The following is a 19,083-nucleotide window of genomic DNA, read 5'->3' on the forward strand; positions in this document are numbered from 1 at the left end:
CTTGTGTCCAACTGACATCAGTACAGTGCCACTTGATAGCAGTAGAGAACAAATTTGCCCAATAGCAGCCTATTATTAAGTGCAGTAATGTCTGTTTTTAAACCAGAAATGTTTGAACTGGAGACAGAAACAGGAAACACGCAGTTGGCACAGTTTCATTCCTTTCAAGACTTGCTTCCAGGCAAGTCAGTCAGTTATTTGTATGTTCCAGTCCTTTTATTTTTTAATCTAATTTTCTTTGTGAAAAGCACTATGTTATTACTGCATATTCCAATTCAGGGATCATACTGCATGCTACATTGAATACTCTTCCTACGTATATTAGCTGAACCGTCTCCTGAGATGTTTCTGTGAATTGAAAAGTGCCTATAAAACTTGTGTGATTAGAAAGTTCAGACATATCTGCTGTAAAGTACTGAAGAGAATTTGCAACTTTTGAGGCTAAACGAGTTCTCTGAAATTTAATATCCAGATGTTCTCAGACTTCATTTTGGAAGTTCCAGCAGTTGTAAACTTCAACTCAGAGCCTTTTGATTAATTGCTCTATTTTGAAGGCTGAGTAATTCTTCAATATATAGATGAGGCAATCGGCTTAGAGTTCACAGCAAGATGAGCAGATGTACTAGGCTAGTAGTAGAATTATGCGATGTGAAATGTTTGGCTTTTGAAATGTACAACTTAGTTTCTGCATGTGAAATTCCTGACACTGGTACTGGGTTTGGCAATGTTCATAGGAAGATGTTAGATTTGCTATTCAATATAAAAATACTCAAAGAATTGCATAAGAAAAGAATATCTCTGTAGAAAGCTTAATAAAAAAATATAAAATATGTACACATAGCTTTTTGTATTATTTTGCTGGCATTTGTTAACCAGAGATAATTGGGTACAGAGGCGGAATTTACTTTTATTATATTTAGATCCTTCCCTTAGTTATTGATTGGAAAAACTTAGAGCAGATGGCACAAAAAGTACAAATGTGTCAAAGCAGGCCAGTGGAAGGAGCCTTTCTGTCTGTCCCACTACCTGAGAAGTGACTAGCCAATTGGGAGGGGCACTGTGGATCAGCAATGGAATGAGTCTTTTTCAGGTAAATACAGTAAGACTCATTCCATTATCTTAGCATGATTATTGTTTATTAAATTTATACCCTATCCTTTCTGCTCTCCAGAAAGTACCTGATAGAATACTTGCTATGATGTTTTTTCTATACTAGTTTAATTTCTGATTCTTTTAATATATTAGTTAGTCCAAGCCTTTGGATGGGATCAGATAATAACTGACAGATCTAGCTCTTTTGCAAATGGGCCCCAAAAAGTTGGTTACCTCTTGTTCTGTTGTACAGTTTTATTATCATAGTATTGCCATATATCACAATTGTTCCTATTTACCGGTAGTTTAGTTTACCATTACCAGCCTTTGAATTTCCAAATACCATAATTAAGCATATAAGTTGTAAAAATGCATCACCAGTGTGCTGTACTGGTGGATTTTATGAAAGGCCTCTTGAAACTGGAAACCTAGAAAAAAGGAGTGCACTTGGACATTATAATAGTGATTTGTTTTATTTTGCATTACAGTCTGCCAGTTGCCTTGTTACCAACAATAACATTAATTATCATCTAGCCCTTGGGATCAGCAGACCCAGAAATCAAGCACATAATCATGTGAGCTGTGCACATAGCTCTTTGGGCACAAATGAGATGAAGATTTTTTTGAGTAGGCCTTGTGGGGACTATTTGCATATCTGAAGTTATATGCACTTGTGGTTCTTTGAATCATTGGAAGTGACTGCTGCAGCTCACCTTGAACCCAAGAGCCCTAAGTCTGAGTGTGAGGAGGAGATAAGTGACTGAAGAATGGGATGGGTACCTCGTATTCAGACATTATTTATATGGCTGCTCTTTTTCAGCCTTGGATATAGATATATAAAAGTAGTATATTTGGATCATAATAAAAAGATAGCATACACTTTTAAAGTGTATGACCAATTATATATAAGAAAAGCTGTATCAAATTTGTTGTCCCTCCTTTGCTAACAGTTTTATTCCAGTATAGTTAGTTGATTTTTTGCTTCTTCCCACATAGTTTTTGCAGCACCAAAATGACCTACCCAGGTCGCAAGCTAAGACAGTGTGTATGGAGGGCCAGGGCTGCCCAGATGACAAGACCCACCAACCTCACCTATTCCTCTTTACACCTTGGCAAAACAAAAACAAAAAACCCTTAGCTCTTGCCATTGCTCGTTTGCTTGCCTGAGCCACTTGCTTGCACATGGCTCCCTTCTCTTCTTTCCTCTTCCTTCTAATTTTGTCTTGGCTGCCTGTCCATCCATATCTCCATCCTCCAGATCCCTCTTCCTCACCTTGCCTACCCTCCTGCTCACATTTCCTGGGTCTGTCTCTGTCCTTTGGATCCTCCCACCCACCAGCTCAGCAGCTCAGCACACTGCCACTTGTCTGTGTAGCCAATGTGCAATGTGACAATGTGATATTTTATATATTAGAGAGATTTGCATGCCATTCTAGCCAAATGCTGGCTCAATGAGTTGCTTCCCAAACCAAGTGCATGTGTGGACCTTTAGCTATGTTCCTTGTGCATCAGGCAGATTTTCTATCTATGTTTATGTCCAACATAGGTTTTCAAATTAGAATTGGGGTTCTAAATCAGAAAAGAGAAAGGTTCTGTGCTGAGTTTGGTTCAAGTTTATGTTTGGCTTGGTTCTTAGCACCAAACAAACTCTCTTGTTCATGGCCAGTAGAGATTTACTTTTGATGAGCCAGTGGCTGTGACTGGATTATTGGAGACTTTGCTACAGTTCAGAGTTGCAGTAACTTAGATAGTAATGCTGATTAGGATGTACCACTTTGGATCCCAGGTGAGAGTGAACAAATGACTGAATGTTCCTTTGTACGAAAACATTTACTGCATGTAGGAAACTATATTGGAGGGCAGGGAGAACGCTAGGCTAAAAACCCTTCATTCTGTCATTTAGTATATATGTGGAGGAATGTATTTCTCTATGGAGCACGTGGAAGACTAAAGTAGCACAGCCCAAACAGTTCTGTAAGGACTAGGTCAGATTTTCAGGAGTTACCAGTTTTCCCATATGTGATTACTCACCATTGTGCAGGCCTCAAACCTAGATGCAACACTGCTAGTTCATCCACCCTGCAGTTTTAAACTTATTTTCTTTTTTCAGATTTAGTACTTCATGAAAGGAAAGACTTCAGAAATGGATACAAAAAGGTCACAGTGGCATTCTAGCATGTTGAAGTTGCTGATACTTCTAATATGTTCTGTAAGTAGACAATTTCTTGATGTGTGTTGTGAATTTATGCTCCAGTGGATTGCACAAGTGGTGGTAGTAGATGACTCCCTACTGAGGGAATCAGAGACAACAGTGTTCAGTAGTAACAAGATGTCCTGGGAGGTTTGCTGTCTTCCAGGTGCATAGATTTACAGTGTGACGGAGTTGTCGTCAAATTTTATAAACCCCACTGACCACAACCCTTCTGATTTGTGTGGGTACGAACAATACTGCCAGACACAGCCTTTGACATATAACATGGGCTATGAAACTCTGGGCAGGAAGTTGAAGAGCCTTTCCTGATGACATTTGTGGCCTAGGAAGAGAGAGGAAAATACTCAAAGTAAACCACTGGCTGCGCAAGTAGTGTTGTCAGAAAAAGTTTGGCTTCTTGGACTATGATCTCCTCTGTTTTGAGGAAGGACATCTGGCAAGATATGGGTTGCACCTCACAGCGGTTGGCAAGAATATATTTGCTTAAGAGTCTTGCAAACCTGATCAGGAGAACTTTAAACTAAATCCTTATGGGGTGGGAGACAATTTTACAAACAGCAGGGGAACACCTGGTATTGGGTATAATAGCTTCATTGATGCATAGGTAACTGAGGTGGTGCTCCAGAAACTGCTTAAAGGACAAGAAACTACAAGATGGTAGCAGCTGGAGGGATTGACTCATGATTTCAGTTATTTCTATACTAATGCTCACTATATGGGAAACAAGCAAGACAAATTTGAGCTCTTAAAACAGGAAGGCAAATATGACCTAATAGGCATTATTGAAATCTGGTGGTATGAGACTGATGACTGGAATGTAGAAACTGAAGCATATAACCTGTTCAAAAGGAATAGACCAAACAAGAAAGGAGGAGGAGTAGCATTGTATGTAAAGGATGTATGCACTTGTGAAGAGTTCCATGATCTGGAAGATGGAGGGCAGATAGAAATTATATGGCTAATAATTGTTGTAGAGGCAAGCAACAGTTACCTTAGTGTCTGCTATAGACAGCCAAGCAAGACTGAAGACTAAAGACTTGGATGCCTTCCTAGAGTAGATTACCAAACATTCAACAAAGAGATATACAGTAGTCATGGGAGACTTATGCTTCTCCAATATTTGTTGGAACTCAAAACTCCACCAAGAATGTACGATCCAACAAATTCCCCCATTGCCTTGCTGACAAGTTTATTTCCCAGAAAATGGAAGAAGCAACATGAGGATCATCTATCTTGGACATGGTCCTCACCAACAGGGAGGAACTGATCAACGGTGTGGAAATACTGGGAAGCTTGAGAGGAAGTGTTCATGTCCTCTTGGAAGATATTGGAGATAGTTTTTCTTAGTAATCAGTGGCAATTGCAGAATAACTGTCCAGAACTAGCATCCCTAATCGTTGGCCATGCTGGTTGGGGCTGTTGTATAAAACATCTGAAGGTCAACAGTTTGGGAAGGCTCTATAAGATTATTGATAAAATTCAGCTGATTAAGATATTGTGAATTAGCCCAAAGCAGTTCATGCTTCACCAAGAGGCAATGAATGTAGGATCATGTTAGTTCTGAATGTGGTGTTGTTACAAGCTTAGTTAAGGTTAGCAAACCTCTAGCTCATACTTGCAGAATAACAATACTTAGAAGTCACCACCCATGCTCTTGAATAATAATGTTGAAGTAATATTGAAAATGACGTGTATTTGTCTCACAAATGTGTGTAGGACTTAAACACATAGTTAATTTAAGTACCACTGATTTTAAATGGGAGTTATGTGTGTAAGGCTGTAATGCTAAATAGATTTCTCTGTCAGTAAGCCTTAGTGAATACAGTGGGACTTATTTCTGAGTAAATACCTATTTTGCACAATTTCAAATACTAAGATGTAGCATATTATTTTTGTCTTAGTGGTTTTAAAGATTTTTGTAATTTTAGCTTACATTGTTTGTCAATAGAATTTTGATATTTGTACACTTTAAAAAATTAATTTAACGATTCCTTAGCTGTGCCTAATAGATCCAACTTGCTTCAGTGAGGAGTGGTGCATTTCTGTCAATAGCATCTACTTCTAGGAAAACACTGCAAAAATAAAAATGTTAACTATATTTTAAGGTACCACAGATACATATCACCAATTTGACTTTGCTTCTAAACCAATTTAATTAGATAGATAAAAGTTACAACTATTTCAGTTACATGTCTTAATGATAAAATGAATCTAAGCACAGATGTTGCATCAGTAATTTGCTTTCAAAGATTTTTCCTACTGGAGGTGATTAGGATAAAGCATAGGTTTATCCACCAGTAAAGAGAGCTCCAATAATGTAAGGTTACTGTTTCAACCAGCAAGATTGGAGGCTACTGCCAATGGTCCTCTCACTGACTATAACCTGCAAAAAGGCCTGAAATGGAGTGTTTCAGTGTGGGGTGTCAGAGGCTCTGGATCCTAAGAAGGGCCAGATGCCAAACGTTCGATGGCATTTACCTAATCCCAGATATGTGCATACAGGACTGCAGCCAGGGAGCGCAATCTCAACACCTTGAAAGCACCAGGGGGAGGAGCAAGACATGTAGGATTATACCAATAGAAAGAGATTAACTGAAGCACTATTAATTAATTTTATATTTTCATTTTTAGACAAACACTGTAATTTGTGAAACTGGAGACTGTAGAGAGCAAGAGTTCAGGGATCATGATGGAAACTGTATGCTATGCAAACAATGTGGACCTGGCATGGAACTGTCTAAGGTATGCATGTATTCACATTCTCTAAACCATTTTTTCTTTTGATCCTATTTCACAGTTATTGAGATTAACTTGAGTATTATGTATTGAGTCACTGAGGGTTGTGAAATGGCACTTAGAAATGACAAGCAAGTGTTTTGTTAAAAAGATTTAGATTCCCAGTATTAAGAATTTAAGAACAGTTCTGCTAGGTTAGGCCCAAAGGCCCATCTAATCCAGCATTGCTTTCCCATAGAGGCCTACCAGATGTCTATGGGAAGCCCACAAAGATGACACATGCACAATGGCACCCTCACATTTGTGTTCCACAGCAGCTGGTATTCACAGCAACCAATATTCTGTGATACACTTTGTCAGAGTCATTTTATATAGTTATGAGGCTATTCATAACTTTTAGGCCATTCCTTTATATACAAAAACATGAAATATGTGATTAGATTCTTAGCCATATTTGGTTCTGGAGTAAAAATGTTAAAACAGAAGCTTTGTGGTTTCTGCTTTCTTTGAACTTATTTGCTCAGAGCATCCACAAGCTTAAAATTTAGTAGGAGATTTTATTCTTAAAGAACATTACACCCTTTCTTCACTGCTTTTAGTTAAATGAAAAGCTGTGCATCTTATGAGTGTCATAAATAACATTTAATACTGCTGCTATGTGCTTTTTGCCACTTGGAAGAGCAGAAAGTATTTTTATGCTACAGACTGGTTGCATTTGCATGTAAAGCTAAATAATTATTTGTTGTGACTTGCTTGAACATCTGAACCCACCCTAGGCAACTTGCTGTTGTTAACAGCAAACCGAGAAGTGAATCCATGGTTTCTTGTTAGCTTACAAATTGTGTCTTTTTTAAACTAAAGTTTGGGGTTGTGGTCAAACCCAGTGGATTTTTCTTAACCATGGTTGGTTTGCCTAATTTGAGCTCAACAACAACAAATCCAAATGCGGATGAATTCTGATAATAGTCCTTTAGACAAGATGTTTCCCATAGACAAGATGTTTCCCATAGTACACTGAGAGTTCATGACAGAAGTTGCGATATTCTGGTGGTGACTCAGCTTAGATTTACTTAGGGTTGTCTAACCATCTTTTGTGAAAGCCTCTCCCTTGGTTAACTGCTTCTTTTCATCTTTTATCTTTGGATAGATGGTAAATATTAGCTCTTCAGTTTCTGACACCTCAGAGCAACGTTGCTCATTAAAATCTTACCTGATTTTTGTCCAACAACCTATGGTACTTAGATCTCCAGGGGCAGAGTCTTCTCCCATTTGCTTGGGTGGCCAAGTGCCTGTAAGTTTGGAAGCAAAACAGGACCACCCAAATATAAAGTCATTACTTCACACCTGCAGGCTATGGTGGAACTCATGGAATGGTGTCTTTCTGCTCTCCCTACTTCTTCAGAATAGATAACTATTGCTGTTTTACCTGTCCTTCCAATTTCTACCTTGTCTAATTTCCAAATCATTCTACCATTGCATCATCCAGACTCCTGTGGTACACAACTGCCTCCATATTAAAGATCTCCAAAACCACATTTTATTTATACTTGCTTGTGAACATGTATCTTACAGTGAATACACATGTAAGATACATGTTCACATGCAAGTATAAATCAAAGCATTGGCTGTTCTTCACTTTCCTGCTGGGGCAGAACAGGAGTTTCATTCAGGCTGCAGCTTTCTCCTTTCTCAGCTGATTTGCTGCTGCTCTCCTCTACTATGGGCTCAGGTGGAAGCTCACTACAGAACTGAGAGATTTGGGGAGGTAGAATGAGGAGGGGGCTGTTGCCTTGGTTCTCACAGGAAAAGACTTGTCATTCTCTGCCCAGCTTCCTTGCTGGAGCTTCTTCTGGGAAGATCACATTTGGTCCTTCATATTCTTACCATATCCCCCCCCCCCCTTCTGCCAGCCCTCCGTGGCCTGGGATATTTTGCTAAGAGAGCAGCAGAAGATTGAGTCAGTGAGGCTGACTGACTTAAAAGTTCTGCCTCTACTCCAGTTCTGTCACTCTGTTGGATTAATATATCTGAAAAGTCTTTGGGGGTCATGATACCCCCAAGTAAAATACTCAAATGCTTAGGAATACACAGGGTTTTATGTTTTCTTTTACTTTGTCGCATGAAGCACTGAGAAGGGGCAGAATGTGGTTGCAGAGAGAAAGGAATGGGGTGGCTCGTCCATGCCCCTGGGTGGCTTCCTCTACTGCTGTCTCCAGTTGGTAGATGGCATCTTCTAGGGTGGACCCTTGTCCCAGCAATGAAATGACTAGACCAAGCCCTGATAGAGAAGCCAGTAAAGTGGGGTACGGGGAAGAGAGACAGGGCTGTTTGGGAGAGAGAGGGGGTGAGGGAAGAAGAGGAAATAAACTTCATGTGTGTTTGTATTATTAACTCATGGCTATGGAATTCACTACAACAATTCACTTCCCCTTGTTCAATGGAGTCACTGTTAGCAGTACGCTGTTAGCAATACACAGCTTGTATCTGTTGGTTCAAGAAAATACAGGTAAAAATTCCTGGTTGCCAAGTTCTTAAGTTTGGGGCAAGTACTCTTTGATGAGAGAACCCTTAGCAGAGATTTAAAATCACAAAATATGCAGCAAACTAAAGCATGGAAATAAGGAATGTTAGACCTTTAAAATAGGCTCTTGTAAGTTCCAAAACATCTCTCTACCCCCAGCATAGGAAAAGACCACAGGTTTGGTAAGTTAAGAATTGGTTTACTTACAAACTGTCTAAAGGCCAGATTCATGTCCCTCCCACTGTTTTTAGCAGGCTTCTTTTTGGGAGTGGTTGATGACATTTGAGCTCTTGAAGAGCCATCAAGGTGGCAGCCACTGTTTTTGTTTCTCTCCCTTAATACAGTGCCTCTTTCTTAGTGATATGGAGGTTGGGGAGGAATGGCAGCCACTAGCCTGACAGAACTTCAAGCGTGCCAGTGAGTGTTTTCCTAAACCCAAAAAATAATACCCACTCAAAATGCATTGCCTTTAATGCCTTGTCAAATATGCCTGTGAAATTTGAGGGGCCATTTGGGTTTAGCCCTAATTATAGCTTGCATCAGTCTGAAGGCTTATAGATAATTTCTAAATAAATTATTATACTTTGTCCAATTCTTTGTCCATTAAATTAGATACACGTTAGATTATCTTGCTTGCTTTTAACATAGTAATCAGGAAACTGGTCTATTGTATGTGCTATTTAAAACATATCTTCCATATCTTTGGCAAGTCTTTCAAAGGAACTATTTTGAAGCTGTTACTGGATAACATTTTGTCCTTCAAAATTAGCTCTTTCAAACAATATGCTTTGCAACTCTAACTACAATATGCACATTTCAGAATACAATATGCTTTTTAAAAAGAAACAAATTACTTCATATAAAAATGCTGTGTTTTTAGTTTATCTAGTATTTAAGGGAAGGATGTGGGAGAAGTGTCTGTTTCTAAAACTCTTGTTCCTGATATCACCCCTATCCACTACCATTTGCCAGAACAATATAAATGCAGATATCCCTTGCAGTTTGTTTATGGAATATATTTGCAGTAATGACATACTGGTGCTTATTATTATCAAAAAGGGACCACTATGAACATTGTAGCCCACTCTTATGACTCTGAATAAGAAATTGATCTTAGTATTTTTTTTTTCAACAACAGGCATAACTTTAACCTCCCTAAAGCCAAATGAGAGTGTCTTTCAGCTGCTTCCTAAAGGCAAAGCTAATCATTATGTCTAGCAGAGGGCTTTTGTAGAGTTAGCTTTTGCAAGAAAGACACCACTTGGCTGGTTTTGGCAATAGAAAATTACAAGGAGGGAAAGGGTTTCCCAAAGAAATAGGAAAGTGTGGGATACACTTGCACTCCCTTTTTAGAGTGAGGACAACTAGAGAACTCAGTGACATCGCAGGACCATATCTGGTTGACTACATAGCACTTGATGTCATCATGCTTACTGTATGACCCCCTAAACATTTGGTACCACACAGTGAAGAAACCAATTCATTTTAAATTTGCACTGAAACAGTGGCTGCAAACTGCCACAAAAATATGCAAGGAAGAGGGTAAGGGAAGGCTTTATAAGGAGCACTCTAAAATAGCAACATGGTGGACTCCCACATAAACCTACCTATGCACGGAGGTTATTTTCAGTAGACCTCCCCAGCCATCTAAAATGAGTCGGGTGGTGGTGACTGGGGAGAAGGCCTTCTTCATAGTGGCACCTTGCTTAAATAATTCACTTCTCAGAGCGCTATAGGTAATGTATCATCCACATCAGTCAAATACCCTTTTTATTTTCTCAAGAATTTTAACTTAATGGTATATTTTATGTCAGTGGCGTAGCGTGGGGGGTGCAGAGGGGGCCGGCCGCACCGGGCGCAACATCTGGGGGTTAGGGAAATCCACGGGTTAGGGGGCGCAAATCCACGGGTTAGGGGGCGCAAATCCATGGGTTAGGGGGCGCAAATTACTTGCCTTGCCCCGGGTGCTGATAACCCACGCTACGCCACTGTTTTATGTTGCTGTTTTTATTCAGTTTTGCTTTACTATTTTATTAATGTCATTGATGCTATTTTATTGTATTTGTTATATCATTTATTTGAACCACCTTGGAAATATTGAACGAAGGTGCACACATTCCTTAAATAAAGTAATTTGCACTCCAATTTTGCTAAATTAATTACTATCATATTCTAGCTATTTTAAATACATAGCACCAGCTCCTCACTATGTTCTCAGTGTTGCCAATAAACATTGAAAACATGTTAATATTGGTAGTTAATATTTGGGTTTTTAAAAATTGGATCCATGATTCCTTGTTTTTTGGTGAAAAGCAGAGTTTTGTACTTTATTATAGAGATGAAACATGCATATTTCAAACAGTTGCAAATGGTTATTTACTTTCTTAGTTTAGCTACTATCAATTGATACGCTTTTATTTTTCCTGTTTTGATGTAAGTGTCTAAGAACTTAGAGCTTCTGCATTTTCACAAACCCAGCTTAATTAATAATGGACAGCTCAATAATTCCCATAAGCCTGTAATAATGTAGCTGTGAGAGACCATGGAGTCCTTTATCATTCAAATGCTTAGCCGTTTCTCAAATAAAGTAGATGAATAAGTATTGCTTATAGAAGTAAGGGAGATTATTAGTAGTGGAAGACACATTTGAACTTGCTGAAAGGATTGCTTTTGTCTCTAGAAAGTCTTATTCTCGGAAATAATTACACTGAGTCTTTGCTTCATCCTTGCAATCTCCCTTTATTCACGCTTCTAAATTTCTGAATAGTGTGTTCTTGCTTGTTAATCCCTACAGGAATGCGGCTTTGGATATGGGGAGGATGCCCAGTGCATGACATGCAGACCAAACAGATTCAAGGAGGACAGGGGCTTTCAGAAGTGCAAACCATGTTTGGACTGCGCTCTAATAAATCGATTTCAGAAAGCCAATTGTTCTGCTACCAGCAATGCTGTTTGTGGAGACTGCTTGCCAGGGTAAGTTAAGGAATTGTAAGGAAACTAGAAATAACTTGTCTGCAGGGTTAGTACAACACAGTTCAGATTTAGAAAGCCCTACAATCTGAGACTTGGCTGGCTTTCCCATCATAGACTGATGACTCTACCTTTTTGTTTTGCTGATTATATCTTCAGGACTGATTTCATGTCCTTGATGAATACTTCAGTGCTTCAATGAGAAACATTACGTTATTTCAGCACTATGAAATCCATTAACCACATGTACAGTAACCCCTCAAATTACGTATATTTAGCTTGTGCACATTCAGCTTTACACACTTAACAAATAAATAGGGGGTGGGCATCCAGGAAAAAAAGACTTTGGCAATCCCACCTGCCACTGAACCCAATGTGTTTTGACTAGACACTATTTTGGCTTTAGGCACGATCCCCAGAACATAACCCAATGTAAATTGCAGGCTTACTGTATTCCACATGCTTTTCTGGTCATTTAAAAAAAGTTGTAAACATAATATCACTCTGACATGAAAAATTCTAATTTTCATGCTACCATGCTTAAGCTAGTGCTGAAGAGTTGGTTTATTTCACAGCACAACACGTAGAATTTTATCAGAAAGATGGCACTACCTTTAAAAAGGTAGATATCTCTGTTATTTGACTGACCACAGCTGTGGAACAAGAGCTTAAAATATTCTCATATATGGTTAAATATAAGACTTATATTGCTCTTATATTTGCATACACACAAAACCATGGTTTAACACTATGTGGATGAGCCTCCATGAGCCCCTAAACAAAGTTTCAAATTCTATTATTTATTCCTTTCCACTCCTGTTCCATGGCTAGAAGGACTTTTGCCAGGTTTGGTTTCAAAGAATCTCAGCTTAGCATTACTTTAAAAACATTAAATCATATACAGTGGTACCTTGGTTTGCATACGTCTTGGTTTGCATATGTTTTGGATTACAAACATGTCAAACCCGGAAGTGTATGTCCGTTTGCAACCTTTTTTTGGATTACAAACCATTTTTGGGGGGATTACAAACAACAAAAATTTGGAGGTCACATTAGTGAAAGCACACCTTAGGTTACAACCTGTTTTGGTTTACAAACGGACCTCCGTTTGGTTGTAAACCAAGGTACCACTGTAATGGTTAGTTGCTAAACAAGCAAACTTCAAACCATGAATTTATTAATATGGTTGTTTAACCAACCATTTGCCATGAATCACGGTTCCCAGCTTATACATAACAGTTAGCCAAGATTCTTTGAATCGAAACTTGGTAGAAGTGCTCCTCCCAGCTGCATGGGAGGACAGATGGGAGAGTATGCTAGCCTAGTGCTTCACATGGTCTTATAGAGGCTCATCCACATAACACAGCAAACCATTGTTTATCATTATGTACAGCCTGTGGTCGGGTAGGCGGGAATGGGCAGAAATTCCATACATAAGCTGTTTGAAATGTTGTACAGGTCCCCACACTCATCAGAACCTTTCTCAGAATTCTGCTCTTTGGTGATGTGGTGTTGGAAATTGATGTTACTACTGTGAAATAAGTGGTGGTGGGGAAATAGCTAAAAGGAAAGCTGGTTTCATTGCTCCCTTCCCCCTCCCATTAAGAACTTTAATATCTGTTCTTGGTATTAATAGACATTGGATTTTATCCTCTAACTTAGTCACTGATTTACTGCATGATTTCACATTTTTCCAGAGCTGTTCTCTAGGTACACTCCTCCTTATCTATGAAATATGCCTGTATGTCCTGCTATTAAAATTTTGTAGACAACATGAGGAATGTGTTATTTGTTCCTCTGTCTTTCAGATTCTATAGAAAAACCAAGCTTGGGGGCTTTCAGGATATGGAATGTGTTCCTTGTGGTGACCCTCCACCTCCTTATGAACCTCACTGTAAGTGCTCCTGACAGTAAAATAGTATGATATTGAATTCAGGTTTGTTTGGGGTTTTTTGAACATGTACAGCTGAATTGAATTTGATAATTGAAACTGATATGTTGCCACAAATACCTCGCCTGGAAAAGAAAATGGCATAACTGCTTGATAATCCTAGCCTTTTAAAAGAGGCTGTCTAGCCTAGGCCCTGCTGATTTCCCAGTGCACTGTCCCAGGTTCTAACATGGGAGAAACACTAGGCAGCCCTTCTCCAGGCAGAACTGGTACTCGAGAGCCTTGTCCCTTGCAGAATGAGGCACAAGCTTCAGCCACAAATGGATGAATAGTGTACAAGCATGTTAACCAGTAATTGTTTCTCTGAGTGGTTTCCAAGCCCTTGTTCTTGTTGACCTTGGCTCCTCTTCACTTCTGAGCAGAACAATCCCAGATTTGAAGCTGAGCCTGGCAGTGGGGATAATCCTTGAGTTGTTTGTATGCCCTTGCTTCCTTGTAGTTTTAATGGATGCCTTCTCTTTATAGCAAGAGGAGGAATGAAATGGAGTACTGTGCAGAAGGGCATGGCTAACCAACTGGAACTGTGAATGGCTGTGTCCCACACTAACATTTTGCTATGGGTCACATGTGTTATGTTTTAATATTGACATGAACCGACAGTGTCTGTAGTTCTGTTTAATAATGAGTTCTGGTATCAAACTATCTTTCTAGTATTTTGATGCCATTCATGGTGTAGTTTTCTAATTTGTTTTTATTTGTGTGAAGAACAGTATACATAGGTGTGATATAAATAATAAATAAAATAGTAATGTGTGAATAAAATAATGCATTTTTAGTAAGAACATATAATGTTTTGCATAATGCTTCAAATTCATTCAAGTATTAAGCATACATTTGTACACTGCTAATTCTTTATCTCAAATAGATAAAAGTTGCAAATATTAAGGTTATGTGGCTATATAAATTAATCACAATGTGTATGCTTTGGCAAATTTTTGTTTGCTCTTGAATACAAGTTGAGGCTACACTTCCAGAGTTAAAGTCCCATCATATGGTGGGGCATTAATGAGGACTACAGAATGCTGGAAGCAGTTGATTATTACCCAGCTGGCTATAAATTTCAGGGCTAGCTTTCATCTTCACTCTCTCTGTAGACCTCTTTAAAACATGGTTTAAATATTTACTCATGGAAAAGCTGCTTGTGAGTTGTTAAAAGACCATCAGAAAGTTGAAAGGATTTTGTAATGATCAAGTAAGGGGTGTAAAAGGCCAAGAGAATTGTTATCATTCTTGGGTAAACTTTATAGGGTAAACAAAAAATTCTGTGTCCTATGATAATAGCAACTGAAGCCTATGCATAAATTCATTTAAAATAGCAAGTCCAAATATTTGCATTTACTTACAGAGAAATTTGATTGTACAATGGCAGTGCAAGATTTTAAGCAGAAATTAAAACAATACTAAATTAATGTACAGTATATTCAATTATTTCTGTATTGAAAAGAAAGAAACTTTTAATAAAGGTAGGAAAGTGTACAAAAAAACATTACATTAAATTTTACTCAGTTATCTTCTGATGGGTTTTATTTATTTAAAACTTTTAAAAATCAGATGGAATTCATTACAACAAATAATAATCAAGCCCTTGTTAAGTCTTGGCTCTCCAAGACTGGTTGTAGAATGTTTAAAAAATAGCAGACATTAAGCTCATTGAGAATGAGAGCTGAACAATTTCACTGGCAGTACCTATTTTGCATAGCTTCTTTTAGTCAAGATGTGGGCTAATCTTATTTTCACCACCGATTGTCCAAAGCTGTATAAAACGTTTGCTCTTCCACATTTGCATGGACAGGCGGAGACCCCTCCCCCAGGCGACCCCCGGGAGGAATAATGATACCTGACAACGTGTTACGGGATTAAAATTGGCCACAACTTTATTAAATTCTCAGATGTAGAAAGACTTTGGCTTAGGCATTGGGCGTTTTTCCCTCCCAGTCCCCAGCCGGGGATCTGGGGAACATCAGGGTTATCCAAAGTGTGGGGGGATTGGGCTGACTCTGGAGAACATCTGTTCAAGCAGAGAGCCCGCTCCCCATTTTGCTGCGTTGTAGGGGAGAGCACTAACAACCCATTGGCGTATGGCCAGTGCCTCCCCTCAAAATAACCCCTTTAACGGGGAACCCTGGGATCGCCGCCGCAGGGGGTGGGCGGGTCACTGCTTCATGCCCCCCATTGAGAGAAGGTAGACTAAAGGATTCCGCCCAAGGCCTACAAACTGCCAAAGTTGTGACATTTTGCTACGGGGAAGGCAGAACCTGCCAATGCAGGGAAATTCCTTCCCGATCCCTCAGTGACGACCATCTAGGACCGCAGCAGTGCCTGCATAGCTGTAAGGAAGAAGGTTAAACTGCGAAAGAAGGTATAAACTGAGGGAGGGCAGGGTGGGGAAAGTTCAGGAGCTGACTGAGGAGCAACAGGTAAGTTACACCCTCTATTGTGAGTGTGGGCGGTCCTAATTCTACCTGGCCAACTCCCTTGGCAACACACACCCCAGCCGGGATTGGCTGATTGATGAGGCTAGGCAGGAACCTCCAGGTATCCAGCTGGGGGGGGGCGGTGAAGCCAGCTACCCTGCCGGGGGTCTAGTAGTCTCCGGGGGGGCTGCGCGCGACCACGCAAAAGCCGCCCCCCGGTTAATGCGGGGAGCGGTCATTTTAGATTGCTTCATGTTTCAGTGTCTGGAATAAAAAAGCATTGATTTTCTGCAAGATTTTCTGACTAAACTATAGCTGTGTTTTGAACTTTAGGCCAGAAGATGTTTTCCTAACACATGGCTCTTGCCAAAAACAGCAGCTGCATGTCTAGTTTCTTGGCTCCCTGTAACTTCTAGTACAGTTTCCCTGTTTTCACGACATCAAGACATTGTGTGTTTCTCTATTCCATTGCTTTTGACTGCTGGTGATAAAGCCTTTTATCTTCACATAATGTGTTTGCAAGACATACAGTTTCATAATACTATTTTTATATGAAGCAGTGATGTTTATTTTTCCCAGCATTTTGAATTCTGAGGTTGATATGTATCATCTTGTAAACAAATGTTTTGCCAAATATTAAGTATATATAGCGGTTTTAGTGAAGGTAAGCTTGGCATGCAAGAGAGTTTTTAGAAAGTTGAAATAACAATATTAAGCAGTTTAATAGTGTGATGTTAGCTTCAGATCTTTTGCTCATTAAACTATGAAATAAGAACGTTAAACAAGTGAAATCAGTTTGATAAGTTAGTTTAATACAAACATCCTATAAATGAATTTAACTACAGGTTTTCTCTGATTTTATCACACCCTTCTTTGTTACCTTACAGTGATTATATCTTTTATAAATGAAGGTCATTTGCAGAAGTATCATAAATACAATCAGTTGCAACTAAATTGAATTTTAAAAGCGTGCCTTGTCATCACTAATAGTTTAATTATACATCATTAGTGTTTAGTTATACGAGGAATAAATGTCACCTCAGATATTGTAATCATATTTGCCCTTTGTGTGATGTAATAGCTAGGGTTGCCATATTTGAAAAAGTGAAAATATGGACACAAAAGTTGTTGAGCTTTGAGCTTTTTTTGGCAAAGTTGACAACATATCTGTTGCCATTCATCCAGATTTTCCCATTTCTGCCTGTACACTGCTTCCGACTGCAGTAGCCCTAGAGTTCTAGGGCTAGGACAAGAACCTGGGAGATCAAGTTTCTGATTCCCATTTCACCATATTTTGATCTAACCTACCTCACAGAAATGTTGTGAGGATAAAATGGGGAGAGGGAGGACCTTTACAGCACCTTGAAGGAAAGGTGGAAAATAAATATTGCTTTATATCAGTCTGATTAGAAGAGAGTCTTCACAACATTTTATGTAGGTTACTCTGCTGTTCTATCATATTCAGGTAGGACTGGATAGGTTTGTATTTAGTGAGATGCCTGGAATGGAGTAGCAGTAGTCTTATATTTGGGCTGCACTGAATTTTGGAAGAATCATATGAAGGACTATAGACCTTTATTTTAATCCCAGCTTATAAAATCAATCAATATGGCTCTTATTATGCTTTTAAAAGAGTGGCAAAAGTAGAACTGAATTCTGTAGCCCCTATTCAGAGGCCCTCTGCTTGACCAGCAACACTGATATACATGGTAGTTTCACTATTCATTGCAGTGTTGCCAAAATTTCTATGCGCTCCTTCCCTAAGGCCTATCCTATGCTAGCCAAAAGCACAGTGTGCACCTAGCTGGCTTCAACTAGTTTTTCCACAACTTTGCTACTTACTGGGGAAAAACCTTGGGTGGGTTAGTGGGTGGGTGGCAAAACAAGATAATGTAAATAGTGTCATTTGACAAAGACATATTCTAGAATCGCGGTTTATGGAAAGAGCTTCACAAGTTTGTAGTTTTGTTTCATTCTGTAATTTTTGTTCACAGCGACTGCAAGTCAGAAATGAAAAGAAAGCTTAGATGTCATGAAATGTAAGCAACACACTGGATGTGTGGGTGTGGGTGTGTGAAGGACAAATCTTCCAAGGCTCCCTTTGGTTTCGCTCAGGATTTTCCAGGTTTCCCAAAATAAAATTTGATTGCCTTGGAGCAGGTTTGCTTACCTCCACTGGGCCCATGGCTGAGCCATGTGCCTCAAACATTCCCCCTTCCATCTCCTTACCTGATGAATTGGCCGGGTGTAGCAGTAGCAAAGGAGAAAAGGGTGACATTTTTTCAAGCCTCTCTTCTCATTTCCCTCAATCACTTGTCATCTAAGTGACAAAATGCAGTGCACTAGAGGATCATGCTCCATCATGGCTTCCTCATGCTGTTAGCCAGATTGCAAGGTGATAGTGGGATGGTATGTGGTGCAAAGTGAAAAGTGTATTTCTTTCAAGGGCTCTTAAAAGCTAGTGGAATGGGCTTTTAAATGTTTATTTTTAGAGGGGTTTTTTAAATGTGAAACTGAATAAATAAACTGAACTGGCAATGCTATGAACTGCGCTATGGGTCCTTCTGCTTACATAGCATGTCCTTTGTCATAGAGCTGTAGAATTTCCATGTTGGCTGTTTGTGGATGTTGCTTATTTATGTTGCATTTTTTTCTCCATCTTCCTTTTGGATCCATCTGCTTGTACTATGGGGATTAGGAAGGTTTGTGTTTGATTAGAATTCATTTTACTAATTGCAGGTAGTAGAGATTGAGATATTATCTTTTAGGTGACATTAGTATTCCCTTTTACTTTCTCCTGTGACCTGCCAGACTGGTGGCTTTATATTTTTCTCAAGGAAATAAGGCACAATGAATGGCTAGTTTGTTCAGTGTACAAACCTCCCTTCCTGCTAGTGTTTTCCTCAAAAGGTCTACAAAAGCCAAAGACACGACCTATTGTCTCAGGGCTTAAATAGGTAAAAGGTATTCTTAGAGACTTCTGCATTAGCATTAATCCTTTTGTATCAAGAGTCAAGAAAGAAAGAAAAGCAAAACTAATATTACCAGTAAAGGAAGGGAGGAAAATGAGTAGCTCAATGCATTAAAGAAATAAAGAAATAAGTAGTCAGATGGGCAGGGTACAAATAATAAATTGTTGTTGTACTTAATTGTGCACAATTAATAACAACAGCAGGAAGAGAATTTT

At 39.1% G+C, this 19,083-nt stretch overlaps 1 protein-coding gene across 5 annotated transcripts in view; it reads left to right on the forward strand.

Annotated features, from left to right (window-relative positions):
* TNFRSF19 (TNF receptor superfamily member 19) overlaps window positions 1–19,083 on the forward strand; it is a 54,884-nt gene that overhangs the window by 14,665 nt on the left and 21,136 nt on the right. For all 5 annotated transcript variants that reach the window (XM_081860583.1, XM_081860581.1, XM_081860579.1 and 2 more), the window contains 4 exons: window positions 3,203–3,301; window positions 5,936–6,046; window positions 11,356–11,534; window positions 13,340–13,425. In XM_081860583.1, the coding sequence (XP_081716709.1) occupies window positions 3,215–3,301; window positions 5,936–6,046; window positions 11,356–11,534; window positions 13,340–13,425 (463 nt within the window). In that variant the 5' untranslated portion in view covers window positions 3,203–3,214. The remainder of the gene's footprint in view (window positions 1–3,202; window positions 3,302–5,935; window positions 6,047–11,355; window positions 11,535–13,339; window positions 13,426–19,083) is intronic.

This window comes from Podarcis erhardii, assembly GCF_964252035.2.
Source record: "Podarcis erhardii genome assembly, chromosome: 4".
Classification (NCBI taxonomy): domain Eukaryota; kingdom Metazoa; phylum Chordata; class Lepidosauria; order Squamata; family Lacertidae; genus Podarcis; species Podarcis erhardii.